Source organism: Vitis riparia, chromosome 18 (assembly GCF_004353265.1).
Source record: "Vitis riparia cultivar Riparia Gloire de Montpellier isolate 1030 chromosome 18, EGFV_Vit.rip_1.0, whole genome shotgun sequence".
Lineage (NCBI taxonomy): Eukaryota > Viridiplantae > Streptophyta > Magnoliopsida > Vitales > Vitaceae > Vitis > Vitis riparia.
Window position 1 is genome coordinate 6,666,751 of NC_048448.1, and position 20,556 is coordinate 6,687,306.

At 39.5% G+C, this 20,556-nt stretch overlaps 2 protein-coding genes across 2 annotated transcripts; both read right to left on the reverse strand.

Annotated features, from left to right (window-relative positions):
* Positions 1-5,139: 5,139 nt before the first annotated feature.
* Positions 5,140-7,485, reverse strand: LOC117906335 (protein DETOXIFICATION 48). Its single transcript, XM_034819322.1, has 2 exons — positions 7,136-7,485; positions 5,140-6,942 (listed from the first exon to the last, which is right to left on the reverse strand). Exons 1-2 carry the CDS (start codon positions 7,274-7,276, stop codon positions 5,422-5,424), a joined length of 1,662 nt encoding a protein of 553 aa, XP_034675213.1. The 5' UTR covers positions 7,277-7,485; the 3' UTR covers positions 5,140-5,421.
* Positions 7,486-11,373: 3,888 nt separating this feature from the next.
* Positions 11,374-20,331, reverse strand: LOC117906947 (sucrose transport protein SUC4). The gene is made up of 5 exons (XM_034820243.1): positions 19,610-20,331; positions 14,392-15,134; positions 13,790-13,853; positions 13,649-13,692; positions 11,374-11,675 (listed from the first exon to the last, which is right to left on the reverse strand). The coding sequence occupies exons 1-5, from the start codon at positions 20,103-20,105 to the stop codon at positions 11,517-11,519; spliced, it is 1,506 nt and encodes a 501-aa protein (XP_034676134.1). The 5' UTR covers positions 20,106-20,331; the 3' UTR covers positions 11,374-11,516.
* Positions 20,332-20,556: the final 225 nt, after the last annotated feature.

Here is a 20,556-nt window from a genome sequence, read left to right on the forward strand (position 1 = left end):
TCTTCCCCTCATTTTATTAATATTTTGTAGTTGTGAAAATCTTATGTTCTTAGGGTCTCCATCATTGTGGCTCCTGCACACGAAGTATGGGTATCTATGTATTCTTGGCTTCTAAGCATACAGAGATCGATTTGTTAAGACTTAAGTCTAGGAATGAGTGGAGTGGTGCTGGTATCCAATTTCTCTGATGTTGATGCTCATGCCTCAATCTTTCTGTCATTGTCAGTGAATTTGAGCATCTGACCAGTGGTTGACTCGCACACTAGAGTATTCATCATAATCCAGCTGAAGCAACTTCCATATTGGTCGTGGAGTTTGACCTTTGCAAACCCCACCAGAAAAAGTAATGTAACCCAAGCAAGCTTCGAATCTTTTCTCTAATTCCCTAGAGTTCATAGCTTCTTGGACTCCTCCTTCCCCCACTTCTTTCTCCCTTTAGTTGCTTTGTCAATTTGAGTAAGGAGGAATCCAGTTGAACTCCAACCAGGCCTGATGGTCAAACCACCAAACTGAGGTAATGGGTCAAACACCACATAGCAAAACAAAATAACGTCAACCCACTAAAATAGAAAAACAAAGATACGTGCAATAGAATTATGATTAAAGATAGTCCAGGTCCAGCAAGCGGCAAGCTATTTTTAAGTTTATCATCCACGTGTTTTGCATACTGTTGTCTCATCCTTCTTTCCAACCAAATAAATAAAACAAGCCACCCTTGTGGTAGTGGCAAAGGCGGGGCTCATCCTCTATTATTATGTGGAGTTGTTATCATAGACATGTCCAAGGTATTAAAGAAATATGTTCACAGAGTGAGTGAGAGAGAAAACACTGAAGTGGGCCAAGAATGGGGTATTGAAGTCAGCTATGGAAACTGAAAACAACACCACCACTCCATTAGGCTTTAGGCATTAGGCATAGGCTTCTATAGTGACCAGGCTTACCCAATTAATTCCTCCAAACCCGGTTGCGGTTGCCACAAAACTCTCACCTCCTGAGTCCTGGTCTACCAAGGACAACAATTGTTCCCTGTAGTTGTGGTACCCATACCTCACTAGGTGACACAGAAGGTGTCCGTCCCTTAGTGCATGTGCCAGTCGCAATGGTCCACATTGGCACCATGCTATAAGCCAGGGACCCCTGGAAAGCCACACGGGACTGCACTTTCATGTGACTGCTATCTTAAATGCCACACGATTGGCATCTTTGAATGGTACATGATCCATTTGAATTCAGCGTCATTTTCTATTACTCTATGGTCAGCACGGCATCCTAGCCCTGGTGCAATGAGGCCGTGTCCCATATCACCGCCTTTTGCTTTTGCCAAAAGTGTGATATGACCACTTCTCCATTTTCCATCTCCGTACAGCCACCATGATTTAATTGCTGTAAATTATTTTTTTTCCCCCTCTATTCCCCTCTATTTCTCTTTTCACCATGGTCTACCACTGTTCAAGCTTTGTAAGTCCAAGATGCCAGCGGCTTCTTCGGAGAGGCTCACTGGCAGTAGACCACACCCGTTCCATATGCGACACATGAAAAAAAAAAGTCTACAACCATCATCCCTAGATCATGACTTGACCTGGAAAGATGCATTGGGCGGAAAAGAATTAGAAAACATGCATGCATCTACGAGGTAGAGATGTCTGGGGACAATTATCCATCCCTGGCACACTATGCGAGTAGGTCGACAATAATTTTCAGGCTATAGATGAAGCTTTGGGCTGGTGAGGGGCATCCATCAAGTTTAATCTTTGGGGAAGAGAGGGGGTGGATCCATGTCATACCCCCTTTTTTGAGTTTTTGAGCCTTAAAAGCATGCCTTTCGGCAAGTAGGGGAATCGGTATGAGTTGGGTTTGACACGGGTTTGTTTCCTAGAGGGGAAGGTCCTCGCACTAGTTATGGTAAGCATGTAGTGGCCAAAGCCTTCATGCACTCAACTAGGAGGGTTTCTTTGATTTGCTTTTTCATATTTTCTGGCTTTGGGCGAGAGGGATAAGGGCCACTTACACATCCTTTGAAGAAATGGGTGACACTTGAAAAGACATCTACTGGAAAAGGAGCACAAATACCATTGCCAGTTTTAGGTTGTGTCTCTGGCATGAGCCTTAAACAATTACAACATACAACTCCTAAGGAGCTTTTTTAAGGGTCTTTTTCATCTTTGTTGCGCTGCTTTTCGGTCACCTTTTCTCGAATTCTTTGGTGCATCAATCCACCGATTGGACGGTCTCATTTTTTCTTCCTCTTCTTTATTCTTTAGTCTATTAAATTAGTTTTTGTGGGAAACTAAAGGATGCCATTGGAGTACCGAGTTGAGAAAAGTCTTGTTACAGATGCCAGACGTGTCAAGTTTTCGACGCCACTAATAGAATATAAGATAAAAATTCGTTTGTAGAGACACGCGGCCTTTGGTTATTCGATTCCAATTTCCAGCTGGACAACGATGTTTTTGATTGATATATCCAATATGGAAGCTCCCTTGAGAAGAATGAATGCCATTTTCAATGGATTTCTCATTTCTGGGAAACCACGATCTTTGCATATTTTGACTATTTATGGGAAATCAAAGTTTGTAGATTCTGACTTCACCTCACTCCATGGAAAATAGAAACAGCACAAATAAAAGTACCATGGTCGCTCACGTAAATATGTAAAATTTAGTGAAAAAGTCTCTTTTCAAATTATGGGACACCCAGCAATGCTCTGTCTTCAGTACACGTCTTCCTTTTCTCTTCTGTCTCCTCGATATATGGGGAACATCATCTTCCTCCTTTCTTCTCATGTCACAGAAGAGAGGGAGAGGCTATATGTGATTCTGTATTGTATTTTATTTTATTTTTTAATAAATGTAAGAATTTCTCTACGGCAAGTATCAACTAATGTTAAAAATAAAAAAATCGGGGTGGTGCTTAGAAAGAAAATATGAATTACTTTAGGAATTTCTAGCATGATTGTATTACAAGGAACCTCTTTCAACCAGATGTGCAGGAAAGCAAAATAACACTTTATAATGCATGACCCATTAAAGAAAAAGAGAAAGGTTTTTTTTTAAAAAAAAGGGGGTGGGGAAGAAAAGGTACAAGAGTAATTGGGAAGGAGAAGAATTGTCCTGTATGGTGGGACACTGGCAGTGCCACATTTATCCAGAACTGGGGGCATCAGAATTCAGCAGTTTGAGCAGTTGAGTACCACTGTGATGGAGGAAGAACAATCAGTGTAAGCAGCAGGAAACAGAGATTCAACGTTCAACTCTCTCTCCTATTTATTACACAAGGTTTAATCTGCATGATGCCCATCACATATCCTCAACTCTTAGCTCACTAGTACACAAAATGTGATATACACTGTCCTTTGATGGAATGTTTCCAAGCAGAAGCATCCATGGCTGTATCTTCTTAGTATTATTGATCATTAATTTGCATTGGTGGACTCCACTTATGACAACTGTCCCCAAGATCTACAGTGTTGACAACGTGACTTTGCAACTTCTGATCATTTCTTTTTTTTGGCTTCTATACACAGCGTACCACCTTTTGCAGTGCCTTTAGTGCTACCCAACCTCCTTTTTTTTGCAATTATTTCATCCATATTTATGTTTCATCCCATGAAATATCTTCTTCATCCTCAGAGGTAAGGATAAATACTCCATCATCAAATTGCTTGGATTTCATTTCTATCGTGGGTATATATATATATATATATATATAGAATAGATGAGAGAATGGGAATGGGAATGGGAATGGGAATGAGATAAAGGCGTGAGTTGAGAAAAACCTAGAAAATTCCATAGCTATTCCACATAATGTGAAGACAGGTCCTTGACCACAAGCATATGAATCTGGAAAAATACTAAGATGGGTAAATAGGGGTGGAAATATATATAAATGAAGTGATAAAAAGGAGATAAGGGAATGTGAGGCGAGAGGCGGTTTATAGCAGTAGCCGAGAATAAATTAAAGGGAAAGAAGAAAAAGGAAAATGAAATGGCCTTAGGTGTATCATTCAAAGACAGCAAATGACGTGGACCTCATGTTGTTCTTTCTCTCTAATGTGGGTGTGTTCACGTGTATAGGTTCGTATTCAGGGCCATGGGTAATATCAAAGTTATTGTCATTGAAAGCACTTGATTGGTATAAACGCCCATGTACCAACAGTATGATTGTCAGGACTGTGATCTTACAAAATATTTGATTGCATGATTCAGGAATATTTGTGCATATTTTGGAGAATCATATTGTCAAAACAGTGATGTCAATACAGAAATTTTACTCAAAAACCCGATATGTCTTGGGAGGGAGGGTGGGTCATGGGGTGGTGGGTGGTGTTTGGGTTTGATGTGTGATGGAGGCAGGGGGGTGGTGGAGCCATGGGGTGAAAGAGAGGTGGGGTGGGGGGCTGGGAAACTGCTGGGCAGAGGCACTGCTCTCATTTTTGTCATCTGAGAAGTAGACAGAAGCAATAATAGCTGGATTTTGTTTCTTCAGTTAGAAGCAGGGGACCCCCACACCCATCAAGACCCTCTTCAACAGATACTTCTCTCTACACTACCAATTATTTTTATTCTTTACTGCTTTGTTTGTACACAGGCCCTCTCTCTCTCTCTCTGTCTCTCTTTTTTCTGTGTGTTAAGGTTTCAATTTGTTTTTTGTTAGCTAGAAGCTTTGTGGGCACATTTACTTTCCAACATGTTATTATCCTTTCATGATATAACCTAGTGTACTTGGTTGGAGGACAAATTAAACTTAAGCTTTGTGGGCACCTTTAATTAGTAATCTATCTGCCATTTATCACTGGTAAAACAGCATTTCTTAGTAAATATAAACCCACTGCAAAGGAAAAAAGGCTGGCACAGTTTCCTTTTAAGGAGAAGGCTGCCTTAGATGTAGAATTTAAAAAAAAAAAAAAGAGAGAAGGAACAAAGCAAAGGGTTGGAAAAGAAGTGCAAAATAATAATGAATGAATGAATGGAGATGGACGGTGGTTTGGCAGAGTTCATGAGGTATTATGCTAATTTTCCATTTTAGGCAGTCCATGTTGTAGCCTTTTATAGAAGGGAACAACAAAAAAGTTAGGCAGATCCTTTCTCCCACGCCTCTTAAACAACCGACAGCTTAACATTTTTCTCTCTTTTCCACTCCCTCTCTTCAATGCCAGTATGGGGAACTAATATTAGTATTTATTATATATTCTATTCGACAATATTATACAGACAACATGATGTTAAAGGAGAAAATGTAAAAAATCAAAATCAAAATAAAAAAGAAGAAAAGAAAAAACGGAAAAAAAGGTGGAGGTAGCGAAGTGGGGGGAAAACTCTCTTCCACAGTTGACAGTAGTACCACTGCCAGTGGAATTTTAATGAATGATGTCCATAACAGCTCTTCAATTGGAGAAAAAAAATGGGGGGATAAACTCTCTGATTAATGTACAATGCGAGGAGGTATGAGAGGGTCTGTTTCAAGTGAAGCTGACTTAACAAAATCATCAGTGATGCACAAGACCTCCTCAAGATCAGTCCTTTTGGGGCCTCTAGTGATGGAATCTGAAGCAGAAGCAGAAGCTGATGATACTGGTAAGGAAGGAATAGCAAGAGTTGAAGAAGTTTGAGTAAGGTCCCTGGCTCTCTTAACTTGAACCACCCAATCTGTTCGACAGAGCACGTAAAGCATAAGAAAGGCACAAGAGGTCTGTGCTGCAAGCAAGCCCAGCCAGAGGCCGGCAAACCCCATTTTGGCAACAAACCCCATGATGATAGCAACTGGCATGCCCACCAAGTAAAAGGACCCCAAATTGATGTTTGCTCCTTCAGTAGGCCTTGCACTTCCTCTCAAAACGCCACAACCAGTAGTTTGTGGGCAGTTCCCCAGCTCACATAGGCCGGCTATGGGTAATGCCACGGCAGTGAGCTCTAGGACTTCCGCATCGTTCGTAAAAAACCGGCCCCATTGGTGCCTCATTAAAGTCGTGAACAACATGGCTGCAAGGCCCAAAGCCACTGCGCAAAAGAGAGAAACAATCATGCAAATGCGGGCTTTGGCTGGCCGGTTGGCACCCAGCTCGTTCCCAACTCTAGTGGAAACTCCAAGGCTTAGAGCCGATGGGAAGACATAGACTAGAGAGGTTGTTTGGATTAGGATTCCCATTGAAGCAATGGTTGCTTTTGGATTGGCTAAAAGTCCACACAACATTATCATGAATTCATACCACCACCACTCGAGGCAAACTGAGATACAAGTTGGCACGGCAAGCGCAAGTAAAGACGACCACCCGCGGAGGCAGTCTATGCTGGGGGCAACCCATGAGCCCTTGTATACCCCGGAGAAGAATATAAAGGAAATCAGTAAGAGGAAGAGATTGAGGTTAGTCCATACCATGGCTATGGCCACTCCTGCAATACCCAACTTAAAGTGGACTACTAGAAGGAAATTCAGCGGGACGTGGAGTAGAACAGAGATGGCTGAGCAGTAAGTCAACGGTAATGTGATGCTTTGAGTCCTGAGATATATCCGAAGCGGGTGGAGTATTGAAAGGAAGAAGAGATCTGGAATAGAAAAAATAATAAAAGTATGAGCCATGGATGAGATTTCTTCATCTTGTCCGCACCAGGAGAGGATTCTCTTCATGTTGAGCCACATGAAGGAGATGGGGATGGAGGTGGAGAGGAGGAGAAGCACTGTCCTTTGCAAAGTTAAGCCAAGAAGCTTCCATTGCTTTGCGCCATAAGCTTGTCCACAAATGGGTTCCATTCCCATGGCCAGCCCAGAGATGACAGAGTAGCCGGTGATGTTTGCGAAGCCGATGGAGAGTGACCCACCCGCAAGCTCAAGCTCACCTAGATAGCCCAGGAAAAGCATGGAGATCATTGCCCTTGAATATAAGAGTAGACCAGTGACAGCAGTTGGGCCAGAGATTTTGCCTATGGCTTTGATTTCTTCCAGGGCCTGAATGCAAACAAAGTGAGCACATGCAGTACATGAGAGTTTGTTGAACATAATATTACTGTCTTAAAACTCATTGCATATCTATCAGTAAACTTTAGTCGTGTTCATGCGAATGGTGGTTGTTTGATGTTATCTACTCTCTCTCTCTCTTTTTTTTTCCTCCTCTTTCCATCTTTTCTTTTTTCTTTTTTACCTCGGAAGGAGTTGGCCACCTATGGAGTTGCTGTTCTTCTTCATCATCAGTGTGAAGATCCATGGTTTTGTTGAGACTCATGAAATGGGCTTTCATAGGAGAAAGGAATGAGGATGGAGAAGAGGGCTTGGGGTTACACATATCTAACTTTGTGTGGGAAGAAAAGTAGGCGAGAGATGTTAAAACAAATGAGGGAGAGCTGGTTAATAAGAAGGGAAGAAGAAACAAAGAGACCCTGTTTGTGGTAGTGCGCTTTGTTAGTGTTTTGGGTTTCGAATGGGGAAGAGGGATTGAGAGTATGGGTGTATATATAGTGAGGAGGATTGGGACCCACTGCTGGGTTCCCACTGCTGTGAAAAAGCGGCTATTGCTTGAATGTTGGGGGGCCAGACCACCCCTAATCCTTTTAGACCCCTCTTTTTTATCTCTGCGATTGTTTTCTTCATTTTCGATTCTCCTTCTTAAGGTCTTGGGTGAGCCCAGGGTCATCCCACTACAAAGTGATCTTATCTCATAAAAAGGATGGTGAAATCCCAGATAGATGATAGCTATAGATATTGGTATTTAACCGCCAAACTGGTTTTTATCCACACAAATTGGTTTAATGAATAGAGTGGGTGTTCTTTTTGGCATGTAGCTTATGGTGGTGGAGGGGGGTGGGGGTTGGGGTTGCTCTAGTTTAATTTAACCTTTTCGGCTTAGGTGTCGCGGAAGAGATGGTTTTTTAAGCCACATGGCGGTGGAGAGTGGTTTTTTTTCTACCTAGAGAAAAAAAAAATGGAAAAAGAAAAGACTAAAGGGTTATCTTGGAATGCCGAGTGGAAGGATTGTCTATCTAGTTGTGATATGACGGGGCATATTGGCATATTTTAAATGGGCCAAAGACTTTGTGGACAATGCAAATGTTGGCATGTTCTAAGGCAGCCGTGCATGTTCCATTCCCGCACAACCCATGTGATGAAACCCAGTCGGAGTCTGCAACGGATTTTGATACCCAAAAGCTTTGCTACTTGCTCAATTTGATTGTGGAAAACTGTGTTTTAGGTCCCCGTCCCCATCCCTATCTGTCTTTGCCTCTCTCTCCTTCACTTATTCGGAGCATCATGGCCAAATTTCATGATACAACTTTCTTTCTGGTGGAGTTCCCCTCCTTTAATTGTGAAGTTGAATAAAAGGATGGCTCTAATTTGAAGTCCATTATGGGATTTATTAAGATCCTTTAACATTATGGTCTAATCACTTTTTGTCATTTTTACTCTGGTTTTCACCATCCTTTCATGGAGTGGGCCTTAATATGGGCTGTCTTAGGTCCTGATAATCACACAGGGCCCCAATATTTAGATCCTCCCTCAAGCACCCAATTAATGGAGTGGAGTTGGTGGCTTAAGAAACGACCAAGCTTTGACACTTTGAAATGGGGCATAAAATCTGTCCCATTTATGATTGGGCATCAAATCATCTATGTGTTGGGCATAACAATATGAGCAGGGAAGTGGGTTTATTTATTTATTTGAGTGGATCCTTTGTAGTGGCCTAAGTGTCAAATCTCGTGATTTTATTATTATTAATATTTTTGCCCTGAAAAAAAGAGAGAAAAAAAAAAAAAGGAAGGATTTATCTTTGGTGGGTAATGTTGGGAGGGAGGAGGGGAGAGGTGTAGTATCAGGGATGGGACCACAAAGGCGGTAATGGGGATGACAGTAGATGGCTGCATGGAGAAGAGGCAGATGGTTGAAAGGAGACACAGAGACAACTACGTGCTCCAATTGCAACCGTTTAATTTGTATCCCTTTTCTCACAACAAGGCTTCAGGATGAGTGTGTGTGTGTCTCTCTATGACTAGGGGTGGGGGCCTTTGTCTCATTGCCTGTGTCTCTCAGGCAACAGAAGCAGCAGCCCTATCATGCTCTCTATGCATGACCCAACCCAAACCCTCCACTCCCCAGCTATTTTTATTTTCTTCCCATTTGTCACCGCCCTCCCCTCCCTGCTTCAACATTTTTAATAGTTTCCCTATATAACAAATTATTTTCCCCCACCCCCCGTGTCAGATTCCATGTGTCTCCAGGCTCCAGCTCAGTTGGTTTCTGTAGATGAGAGCTATGTGTCATGCAACACTACCAACTCCAAAGAATAATACACTCAAAAATCACATTCCCATCTCTTTCCATATTCTTCGTTTATAGCTATCATGTAAACAAGAGGTTCCTTCTCTTTTCTTTTCCTTTTTTTTTTTTTTTTTTTGAAATGATAATTTTGAAAAACTGCACTTCCCATTTCTCATCCTCGTAGCGAGGCGGTGAGGTTCACCCAGGCCGGATGCGTCCGGTTTACAGCAAAGGAACTGGACGAATTAAAAAGATCAAAGATGGATGATATTTCATTTTTATCAGAAAATATAGGGTGTATTTGGCAACATTTTCAGAACAATTTTTAAGAATCTTAATTGATTTTAAGAACAAATTTTTTATCTAGCAATTCAAATATGAAAACCAATTTTCTCTACTTATTTATAATATAAAAATTTTCAACTATTACTCTAAAATCACAAGTGTTTTCTAAATTCCTTTTCAATCTGGTCCCGCAAATATGACATCCTTTGTTGAATAAAAAAATGCAAGTTCCACGTGCAAGTGACTTCTTTTTTATTTTATTTTTAAATTTCGATGAAGATAATGCCTCTGCAATAGTGACTATCTACAAGGATCCAACACTTAACAAAAGAATAAAAAATGGGGAGAGAGGGGAAACCTATGCTCTATAGGTCTCCAGGAAATGGCACATATGACATATCCACAGATTCTCTGTGAGAGAAAAAGATTCATGTTTAAATTTTGGGAGAACAAATCATTGCCATGACTGTTTGGACAAGCTTGCAGGCGAGGAAAGGGCATGACTCCTCTCTTTTGCATGTCATCGCATCCTAGATTTAGATTTCTGTGGAATACACAGTACACACACATGCATACATGCATGCAAAGAGTATTATTATGCATGCACATGCAGCATTTATGATGCAGCTTTCAATAAGACAAAATGACTCGTGACAACAATGTTAATATGCTAGTTTTCGCTGTGTAAAATGGGATTGGCCACTAGGGTTTGTAGCCTGTCCATGATTTTATAATTGTAGAAGCTCAAACAAAAATGGTACAGAAGAGACATTCAAATGTTTCTGAGGCCTCACTGGCAGGCATTGCATGGGGGCCGTTGAAGGCAAGACAGACTTTCATAGATACTGATAAGTGCAATGAACACAGGAATTTATTCCAAGGTTCAGATGCAAGCAAGAAAAGAGAAAAAAGAACAATGATCATGGAACCCTCCATAAAAATCAATCATACTTTTGAAAAAATCCAGCGCATAATCAGGGTTTCAATCAGCAGAAGTCACATATTAATTATTCGGCACCAAGCACAATTCACCATATTCATTCACCAATTCCACACAAACTGCATGAGATTCCATGACATCGTGATTGCACCCTCATATTGGAAATCAACTTCACACAAAAATGGTGTTTTCATGAGGAATATATCCTAATCACCATTGATTTATCTTGGTTGGTAAGAGTAACCCTGGAATCTGCAGGCCAGGCTGCTTTTCTATGGAGATTTAACAATAAAGCAACATTTCTAGAGGATGCGGATGTTTTTCATCAAAGAAATTCTCCACTGACTCAAGATAACTTGTTTCACACAATATTTTGGGTTTCCTTTGCATAATTGCCTTCCAGGGTAGCTTGCTTTTCCATCGTTGTTTAGTTATGGCCATCTGCATTCTAAGTGGAGGCCCCATGCCTTCAGCTCAGATTGATTCTCAATCTTCTACATGGAATCTATCATTCTTTCCTTTTTACAAAAAATAAAAAATAAAATAAATTCTCTGAAAAAGTTTTACTGTTCATACTCACACTACTATTGAGGTTGTTGAGGTTACTGCTACTGCTACTGCTTCTTGCTACAAAAAAACCTGCCTATGTTTCCACATATGGGTTGTATATTTAGTAATTGAGCTGTTGCACAGCTAAAAGGTAATCCGTTTAGCCAAAAAAGATTTGATCTATAAGATAGCAACAATAATAGTAGTAGATTTGATATATATACATATTTTAGGCAACAATAATAGTAGATATGATAAATAAAATAACAACAATGGTAGTAGTAGCACAGCAGTAAGAATAACAGTAACAATAGTAGTAATAATAATCACATCAAATCACATCACTATAATCATCATTAGACAAAGAAAACTCTGGAGGAATCAACTTTATTAACATCAATGGAAATAGCAATATCTATTTACAAATTCTTGGTACTTGTTAACATTTTAACACCCATATTGACAAATAGAAATGCAAAAATTGGTACAATATAATACCTCATGTGTGGACCCTGGATTTATCAGCACTAGATCGAGGAATAGCCAAGATGGCTACAAGTCCACTGGCAAATGCTGCAACTGCCGCCACAGCCAAGGATGGCGAGTTGCCACCACCAAAAAGTTGATCCCATGGTCCACTTCCTAGGGACACAATAACCTGTTCTCAAACACAAAGGATCGATCATCACACAAGTGAATAAAAGCATGAAAAGATTCACAAGATTTTTATCATGTATACATGTGGCATTATGGAGCTCATTCAATGTGTTTATTGCGGAAAAATAAATTGATAAATAAGCTCAACAACATGGAACACAACAGCATGACGAAAGGTTCAGAAATTTATTCAACAAACTAACAGATAATCCACTTTCCCATGATAAAAAACAACACTGAAATATCTCTTGGAAGGATACTGTCCTTCGATTTAGAAATTTTCCAAACATGATTTCATGTCCAGATTTAATGCATTTTTAACAGGGTGCCAAAGAAAACCATAAATTTAGAACGCACAATAATGCACTGGTTGAAGGGCCACAGACCATTTTTATGTTTTTCCTACCTCTCCATTTTTTCCCTAATGCATTCAAGAAAAATGCTTAGAAAAAATGCTGCTAGACAAATAATAAGTGATTTTATTTTTTTTGCAAGAGTGTGCTAACATGCACAAATTCGAAGTAAAAGGAAAATTAATGGTTTTGTAGATGTATTGAAGAAGAAATATTCCATTGAATGAAATTCCAATTGTTTGTTCTTTCACCCTTTTTTTTTTCCTAGGCCAAAATGAATATATAGTGCATAAGCAAAGGGTGAACCAAAGTACGCATAATGTATACAGTAGGCACCAATAGCCATTGTTTGTCCTTTCACCACAACCTTTGCTCGATAAGGTGAATCTAGAAAGTGTCATAGGACCTTTGAGGGAATAAAAAATTCAGAGGGAGCTAAAAGAAATTGCTGCAAACACTTCTTTAGATGGGAGCTCATTTGTTGAATATGAGACACACTATGATTTTATGAAAACTCGTATTGGGTATGATGCAGATGTATACAACAGGCACCAATAGCCATTGTTTGTCCTTTCACCACAACCTTTGCTCAATAAGGTGAATCTAGAAAGTGTCATAGGACCTTTGAGGGAATAAAAAATTCAGAGGGAGCTAAAAGAAATTGCTGCAAACACTTCTTTAGATGGGAGCTCATTTGTTGAATATGAGAAACACTATGATTTTATGAAAACTCGTATTGGGTATGATGCAGATGTATACAACAGGCACCAATAGCCATTGTTTGTCCTTTCACCATAACCTTTGCTCAATAAGGTGAATCTAGAAAGTGTCATAGGACCTTTTGAGGGAATAAAAAATTCAGAGGGAGCTAAAAGAAATTGCTGCAAACACTTCTTTAGATGGGGGCTCATTTGTTGAACATGAGACACTATGATTTTATGAAAACTCATATTGGGTATTATTATTATTATTATTATTATTATTATTTTACGAAAACTTGTATTGGGTATGATGCAGGGTGGTTGTTATTATTATTATTATTAGTAGTAGTAGTAGTAGTAGTAGTAGTAGTAGTAATATTACTTGTGCATGATTACTTACATACATGGGCTCCGTCTCCTCTAGCATGTTATTCTAAAATATATAACTAATACATGAGGTCCATCTTCCCGTGCATCCTACACATGATCAAAGAACCCAACCTGCTAATTGATGTGCATGTGCCACATGACTTTTAAGGATGTATCCTTGAAGTCCTGGTTGAATGCTCCCTTTTAAGATGCAAGTTAACGAAACTGAAGTTGATTTATTCATGTTCACTACTAATACACTAAAGCACTTGGATTGCTATCAAGTTATTAACCATTAACTTCTAAAAAATTGTCATTATTTCTGAGACAAATAAGTTGGTACCTTTTTAGCGTCTTTTTTCCCCCCTCCTTTTTATGGATTAGGCGATTACAGAGGAAATATATTGAAGGTACTTAACAAGAAGAAGGCGGATGTAGGTTCTAAGGTTTACAATGCCTTATTAGCTAGTAATCCACACCCAAGAAAAAGGGAAAAAGAAAAACATCAATAAATTTTCTCCTTGATACAAAAGAGAATGTAAGACTCATACCTGGGGAATTACAATTGCCAAATTCAGAACACCCATTGATAACCCTGAAAGGTTCAAGCATCAACACAAGCAGTCATACAGCCATACCACAAAGATTAACAAAAGATTAATTTATGGCTAATGTAATTTAAAAGTACCCACCTTGACCTAGTCCCAGGGACTCAATTCGTGTGGATATCAAGGCATATGGAACACTATATGTGATCTGCAATATATTTTAGATAATGTTAATCAGTGAGCAACAGAAAACCACTGAAGGAATCAATGGATCAGGACATCTGCACTACCAACTCTATTGGACTTTTGTACAGTAAGGTCAAGCCACAATGTATTTTGGATTGACACTATTAGATGATGGGTGGAAATGGTTATCACCATTATTCAGCCTAGAAACCCTTTTTTTTTCCCTTAGAAATTCATATTTTTCTTGACTTCCCAAAAGGAAGAGTACTAAATATTTAGGGAATGATACAATCAGTGGTTTCAGATAAGAGGATCACCTTGGATATCAAGTCAATGGTGGTCTTGTGAGCCTAGGCCAGTTAAATTTGTTAATGTAAACACCATGGGAAACCATAGTGTTATCAAACCTGAATTTTTTATTTGTATTTTTTGATAGACAAATAGATAACTGAGATAATATTAGGAGGAGCCTATCTGATAAATAAATAAAAAAAGGAGCAGCCTAACAAATGAATAAGAGATATTTTCATTCCTTTCTGAAGGAGAATGGATAAACTTACTGCCAATGGAATACCAAGGATTGAAAAAACAATCAGTGCAGCAATCACAACACCACTTGGGGGTAGATCATGGCCTAGAAAATCCATATGTTTCACCACAGCAGAAAGTATGAGCATTAATAGAAAGCAAAGAGACATGAGAATATTTGATAGCCCCCAAACAAAACCAGCCCCCCACTTCCTGCAGAGCTTCTCCATGAGCACTGAAGTTATTCCAAGAACAACTGAATTCAACATCAGACCGAATGCACCCATTCTAACTCCAGTATTATAATTCTGCCCTTCATTTGGTTTGCCACCATAAATTTCTCGACCCATCCAATCAGTATCAAAAAGAAGAAAAGGAAACCATCCAATCCAAGTCAAAGCAGTTACAAACAGGATTATCCAAATAGACCCTGAGAGATATCTAAGAGTCCCAAATAGTTCCCAAAGAAAAGCTTCTTGAGCATGGGTTGACTCTGCCATTTCTTCTGAAATGTGAGTGGATCGACTGCTGGAACTTAGAGGCAATTCCTGGGCTGCTGTTATGCTTATATATGTGGTGATAGCAATAAAAATAATGTCTAGTAAAAAGGCAGACTTAAGATTGGCACAATCAGCATTACATGAAGAGGTGCTCGTGAACCAGAAAATCCTGAACCAACCACTGTAGGATCCGGTAGCAAAGCCAAGGACATTGCCGACAGCAATGAATAGTGAGAAATATGCGTTGGCCACTCTTGTCCTTCGATGATCCTTTTCTAACATGAAAGAAAAGCACCGGAAGACAATTGTCAATATATTGCTGATTTTTGTAAGTTTGTTGCTCCCATAAAGAGCATGTGCACAATAAAGTGTCAGCATTTGGCCTAACTGGTGTTTGATAAAAGAGAGAAATAAAATAGATGCATAATTAATTTCAACTAATCAAGCCAAGAGAACAGAGAAGAACAAAATTAAAGCTTTGCCCACGCTGTCATCTTTGCTACAGATCTATGACCTTACACAGTGCTATATCTCCTGATGTTCTGCTTTATGGAAATAATGACTATGCACAGTGCTGGGTCCTGTGATTTATTTGTCTGTTTAGATTTATAAATTAATACATGAATCGATAAACTGGCGCTTGTTCCTAAATAAATCACCCATTAACTGAGCTCAGTGACAAGCATTTAGCAACTATATGCTGGGAAAACTAAATAATAAGGTATGTACAGAGAGTAATCTCTGCAAACAAATACTGTCCAAAAATAATACGCTGATGATGGATTTCTGGATCTATTTCACCCAATAAATAAATAAAATTTACCTGGCTATACAAATTGCAATAATTTACAACACCAAAATAGTCTTGGAAATAAAAAAATATAAACATCAGTTAACTTCAACAAATGCAATCAATAACAAAAGCCTGATTTGACAAACGAGAATACATATTTTTTTCTTTTCTTTCTTTCCCTTTATTTCTGTGGAAAGAGATCAAGCAAACTTCAAGAATAAGAACTTCTTCACCAAAGGAAACTACAAAAAAGGGAAAGACCAGAATACAAAAATGCAAAACCTGTTTAAAAGCTAGACACATGGAGGGTAAAATGCCTACTGAACTCCTACCTACTCACCTAAAAATCAGCCCCTTCATCAGTAGATCATGGAGCCCTGTTAAAGGTGACGTTCATCCAAGAAACAAGCCTCTCAAACCTATCTGACAGTACAAATTAACCTACAAGAGCCTGAGGTAGTAATTAAAGCCTACTTGACTATTTAGAGGAGCCCCTTTCCACCAATGTCTTCATTTCCCCCAGAGCCTCTCACTTCATAGCGTTAAAGAAGAACAATAGCCTCTCACTTCATAGAGAAGGCTTAATATCATGCAAATTCATTCATTTTGAATATAAAATATTCAACCTTTTTTATCATAGTCATCCTGATTTCCAAAGATGAATTAGAAAAACATAGTACAACAACAGAGATACTTTTTTTTTTTTTGATAAGTAAAGCAAATTGTATTAAAACAGAGGCGAGAAGCTACAAAGCATATAGGGGGTATACAAAGCAACTAGCACCTCTCAAAACAAAAAGAAAACCAATAGAGCCTCACCACCCCTTAATTGGATGCTAACCACTCCAAGAACCCTATAAGGGATAGACGTGCCTCTCCAATATACAATCTAGCCTAGCGCCATAAATTACAGACAAAAGAATTCTTAAGCTTTTGAAAATCTAAAACTCCCCTCCTAAAAGCTAGTCTATTTCTCTCCTTCCAAACCGTCCAAAAAATACACAACGGTATGGATTTCCATATCTTTTTCATTTTCTTCCCCACAAAAGGGCCCCTCCAGATAGTTAAAACCTCCTTTACAGTTTCTGGAAAGACCCACTGCACACCTAATAACCCAAGGATAATATTCCACAAAACTCTAACCACTATACAGTGAATAAGTATATGATTTACAGTTTCTTCTTCACACCCACACAGATAAAAATAATTAGGAAGCTGTCATCCTCTTTTCTGGAGCCTATCAAGAGTGAGCACCCTCCCCCACGTAGCCTCCCAAGCAAAGAATGCAACCTTGGTTGGAACTGTAGCCACTCAAATGCAACTTGACAGAACTACAATATCATTGGGATTGGCCAACAATCTGTACACTTCTTTGACCCTAAACTTTCCATTTCTTCCTCCCTTCCAACAGACTGAATCTTCCTCCATAGAGGGCTTGCAACCCCTCAGAGCATAGAGCAAATCCCCTATCATATCCAACTCTCAATCATTAAAATCCCTCAGATTCCAACCCCCTTGACCGAAATTCTGATCCCACATCTCCTCCAGAGTAGCATTCCTATGGGAAGCCATAGCAGATAGATGAGGGAAAGTTTGGGACAGCGCTGTACCAATGCACCAAACATCAGTCCAAAAACTGATTTTGCTTCCCTTCCCAGCCATGAACACCATGTTATCCCAACACCAATCAGTTTCTTTCAAAATTTCCTTCCACACCCCTACTCCGAACGCCCCATAAGCCCTCTTAGTTCTCCAACCATGACCTTCTTGCCCGTATTTCGCCATTATCACTTGTTTCCAAAGATTATCTTTATCACAAGCAAACCTCCAAATCCATTTACCAAGCAAAGCTTTGTGCAAGAGCACTAGCTTCCTTAAAATAGTGTTGGAAGTGTCTACCATGTGTCATGGGAGCTTCTTCCATGATGGAGAGAAGGATCTTGAGTAGGAAAGATGCAGGGTCCTCTTAAAGGAAGGGACCTCAATTAGAGGATGCTCTTAAAAATCATATTGATATGGAAAACATTTATAATAATAATTTGCAACTTGATGCACAATCATGTATATCACTAGCTTTTTGGAAGCAACAATGACTTTAGAGGTGGCAGATAATTTGGTAACATTTGAAAAAGAAATTATAATAAAACTTGATTTCAACTATTTATAAATACCACAATATAGAGAAAAGCATCTACATATCCAAAAGACTAGACAATAACACAATAATCTCAAAACTATTGTAATAGTATTAATGATCATCATTTAGAAAAACCATACTTCTACACTTTTGTATTCAGGAAACCATTGCCTGTGTAAGCTCAAATACCACTAATTTTTCTTTTTGGTTCAATTTGATTGGATACAACCCCACAATTGCAACGGCCATGGTATCTTTGTTAGACACAAAGATAAGAATTTTCCCAATATCCACATCCCCATAACTTTGCTAAGGATGATAAGGATAAAAAAAACCCAAACCAATAGTTAAGTAATATAATTAGCTATAGGAAATAAGTTCCATCTCTGACTTTTAATCACTCATTTGTCTACCCCAAAACAACCACCATATCACAACATAACTACCTCCTTCCCTATCATAAATTTTCACAATACAGAATTAAAATCAACAGTACATCAAAATCCCACAAATCAACCCTACTACTATCACTAGTGCTGCCATATGAGTCGTTTTTTATTTTGGATAAGAAGCAAAATAAATATATTAAGATCCCTATTTGAATGCACACTGAAGTACATAGGCAGGGTAGGCCATATACAAAGCTACCATTATAAGTCATAATCACATCAAAACCTTAAATGGCATAGTCACATCAAATTAGAGCCCCGTCTAATCTAATTGAGAATCCAATAAAATCTCTTTAGGTCAACATCTAAAAACAATACCAGTTTGACATTCCTCGATCAATAGTTTAGAACCCACTGAAGCATTCTCAAAGGTTTTTTTTTTGCCATCCAAAGATATTAATCAACGATCAAAGCTAAGTGATTGACATATGACATTAATATTTCAGTATGATCAATCAACTAAATGAAACCATCAGTTAATGAATATTGATCATCTTTAATTCTAACCTGACAAAATCCCCATTCTCTTTCATTTCAGCAGAGAAAATATATAATTGGTAGTTTAACAGACTCAACCAGAGAGAAGCCTTATCCTTAGAAGGCAGTGCCTAAAGGTGAGAAGAATTCTCAACAAGCAGAGAGGACCTAAAGAGAGGAAGAATAACACTAATTCCTTCCAAATAGAACAATTATGTCAAGATTATAGGGAAGTTAAACTAACCTAAGCTTGAGTTTGCTGACAGTATCACATACAAAAATGTCCAAAACCCCATCATCACCAAAATTCTGTTTCAATAGAAAAAAAAGACTTGTTTCAGTAATTTATCAAAAAAAAAAAAAAAACCTAGTACACCCTTATTTGAAATAAAACTCCAATGATATCAGCTTTTGCGGCGTAGGTCTAATGGGGCAACTAGCAGCACAAAGATCTGTGACTGTAATAGTGTTAAGCTCTTAGCAAGGGAATTTCAAAAGCCTTAATAGTGGTCTCTGCATATTAACAAGAAAAAATAAATAAATAAAATACAGGGGGCCAATTTAATATACCCAATTTCATGGGGACATTATTGTCCACTGAACTAAAAAAGAGATGGCATCATGGTGTCCGAGTACCTGGTGATAGATTGATAATTATCCTTCAAATATAAATAAAATAAAATAAACTACCATCACCCATGGCTCTTTCCTTAAAAGATGCTAAAAATAAAAGGTCGAATTTTGATTTGGAATGGATAAAGAATAAATGGATGCGCCCAAGGTTAAGCAGGGTTTCGTTTTGCACATCAGATCTTAATTAGGTTTTCATGGTTAATTGGTAAGCAGAAATAATGAAGTCATAAATTCAGCCGATGAAAAACAGGAATGCATTACCGGTCAGATCTGCTAGCAGAGCTCTACAAGGTCCTTGAGTCACGTTATTAGCCACATCCAATAACCAAAACCCTACCACAAAGGTAGCCACCGCCCTCGGCCTCCGGTCGGCACCGTCACCAAGCAAACCCCCGATGTCAGCCGAGAATCCGATTATCAGAACGGCGACGACAATCGACGTAGCTCCGGCGACGATGAAAGGCCTCCGGCGGCCAAAGCGGCTGTTACAGCGATCACTGAGGTGTCCGACGAGGGGCTGGACCAGCAGACCCGAGAGGGGACCGCAAAGCCATATGATACTGGACCAGGCGTGAGGAATTCCGAGCTCTTGCACGTAGGGCGTGAGAAGGGAGAGCTGCAGAGCCCAACCAAACTGTATTCCACAGGCCACCGATGCCACTCTCAGCAACCGCCTCAGTGGAACCCTGGGTCGGACTGGTTCCCCGATCAGAGCTCGAGGCCTGCCTCGCTGCCGATGCCCCCCAGGGACCGCCATCTATTGTATAGGGCGAGTTGCGGCCTTGCGGGGGAAGGGAAGGGGAAAAGGAGAAGGCGGTGAGAGGAGAGAGCAAGCAAGGTGGCGGTTTCAGAGAGGCATAGTGTCAGGCTGGGCTGTGAAAGTGGGGGGTCCAGATAGCTAGCGCTTTCCCCTCGCCACTTTACGAATTTACGAAGAGTCCAACAACCGTATATCCAACAGAGACCTGGGAACCCCTTGTTTTATGGGAAATGATAAGACTTATCAAAAGTGGGAAATTGGGCTCTTGACCAAACTTGAAATTTCCATCTGCCAGTCAGGGCAATCTTTGGTGAGATATATTGCGCCCTGTCCTGGAGTGGTACGCTTCAACTGCCAACACCCGATGGTCTAATCAAATCCTACATTCTCCGTTTCATTTCTCCTGTTTGAGCTCATCCATCCTTCCCAAATATGGATGAATTAATAA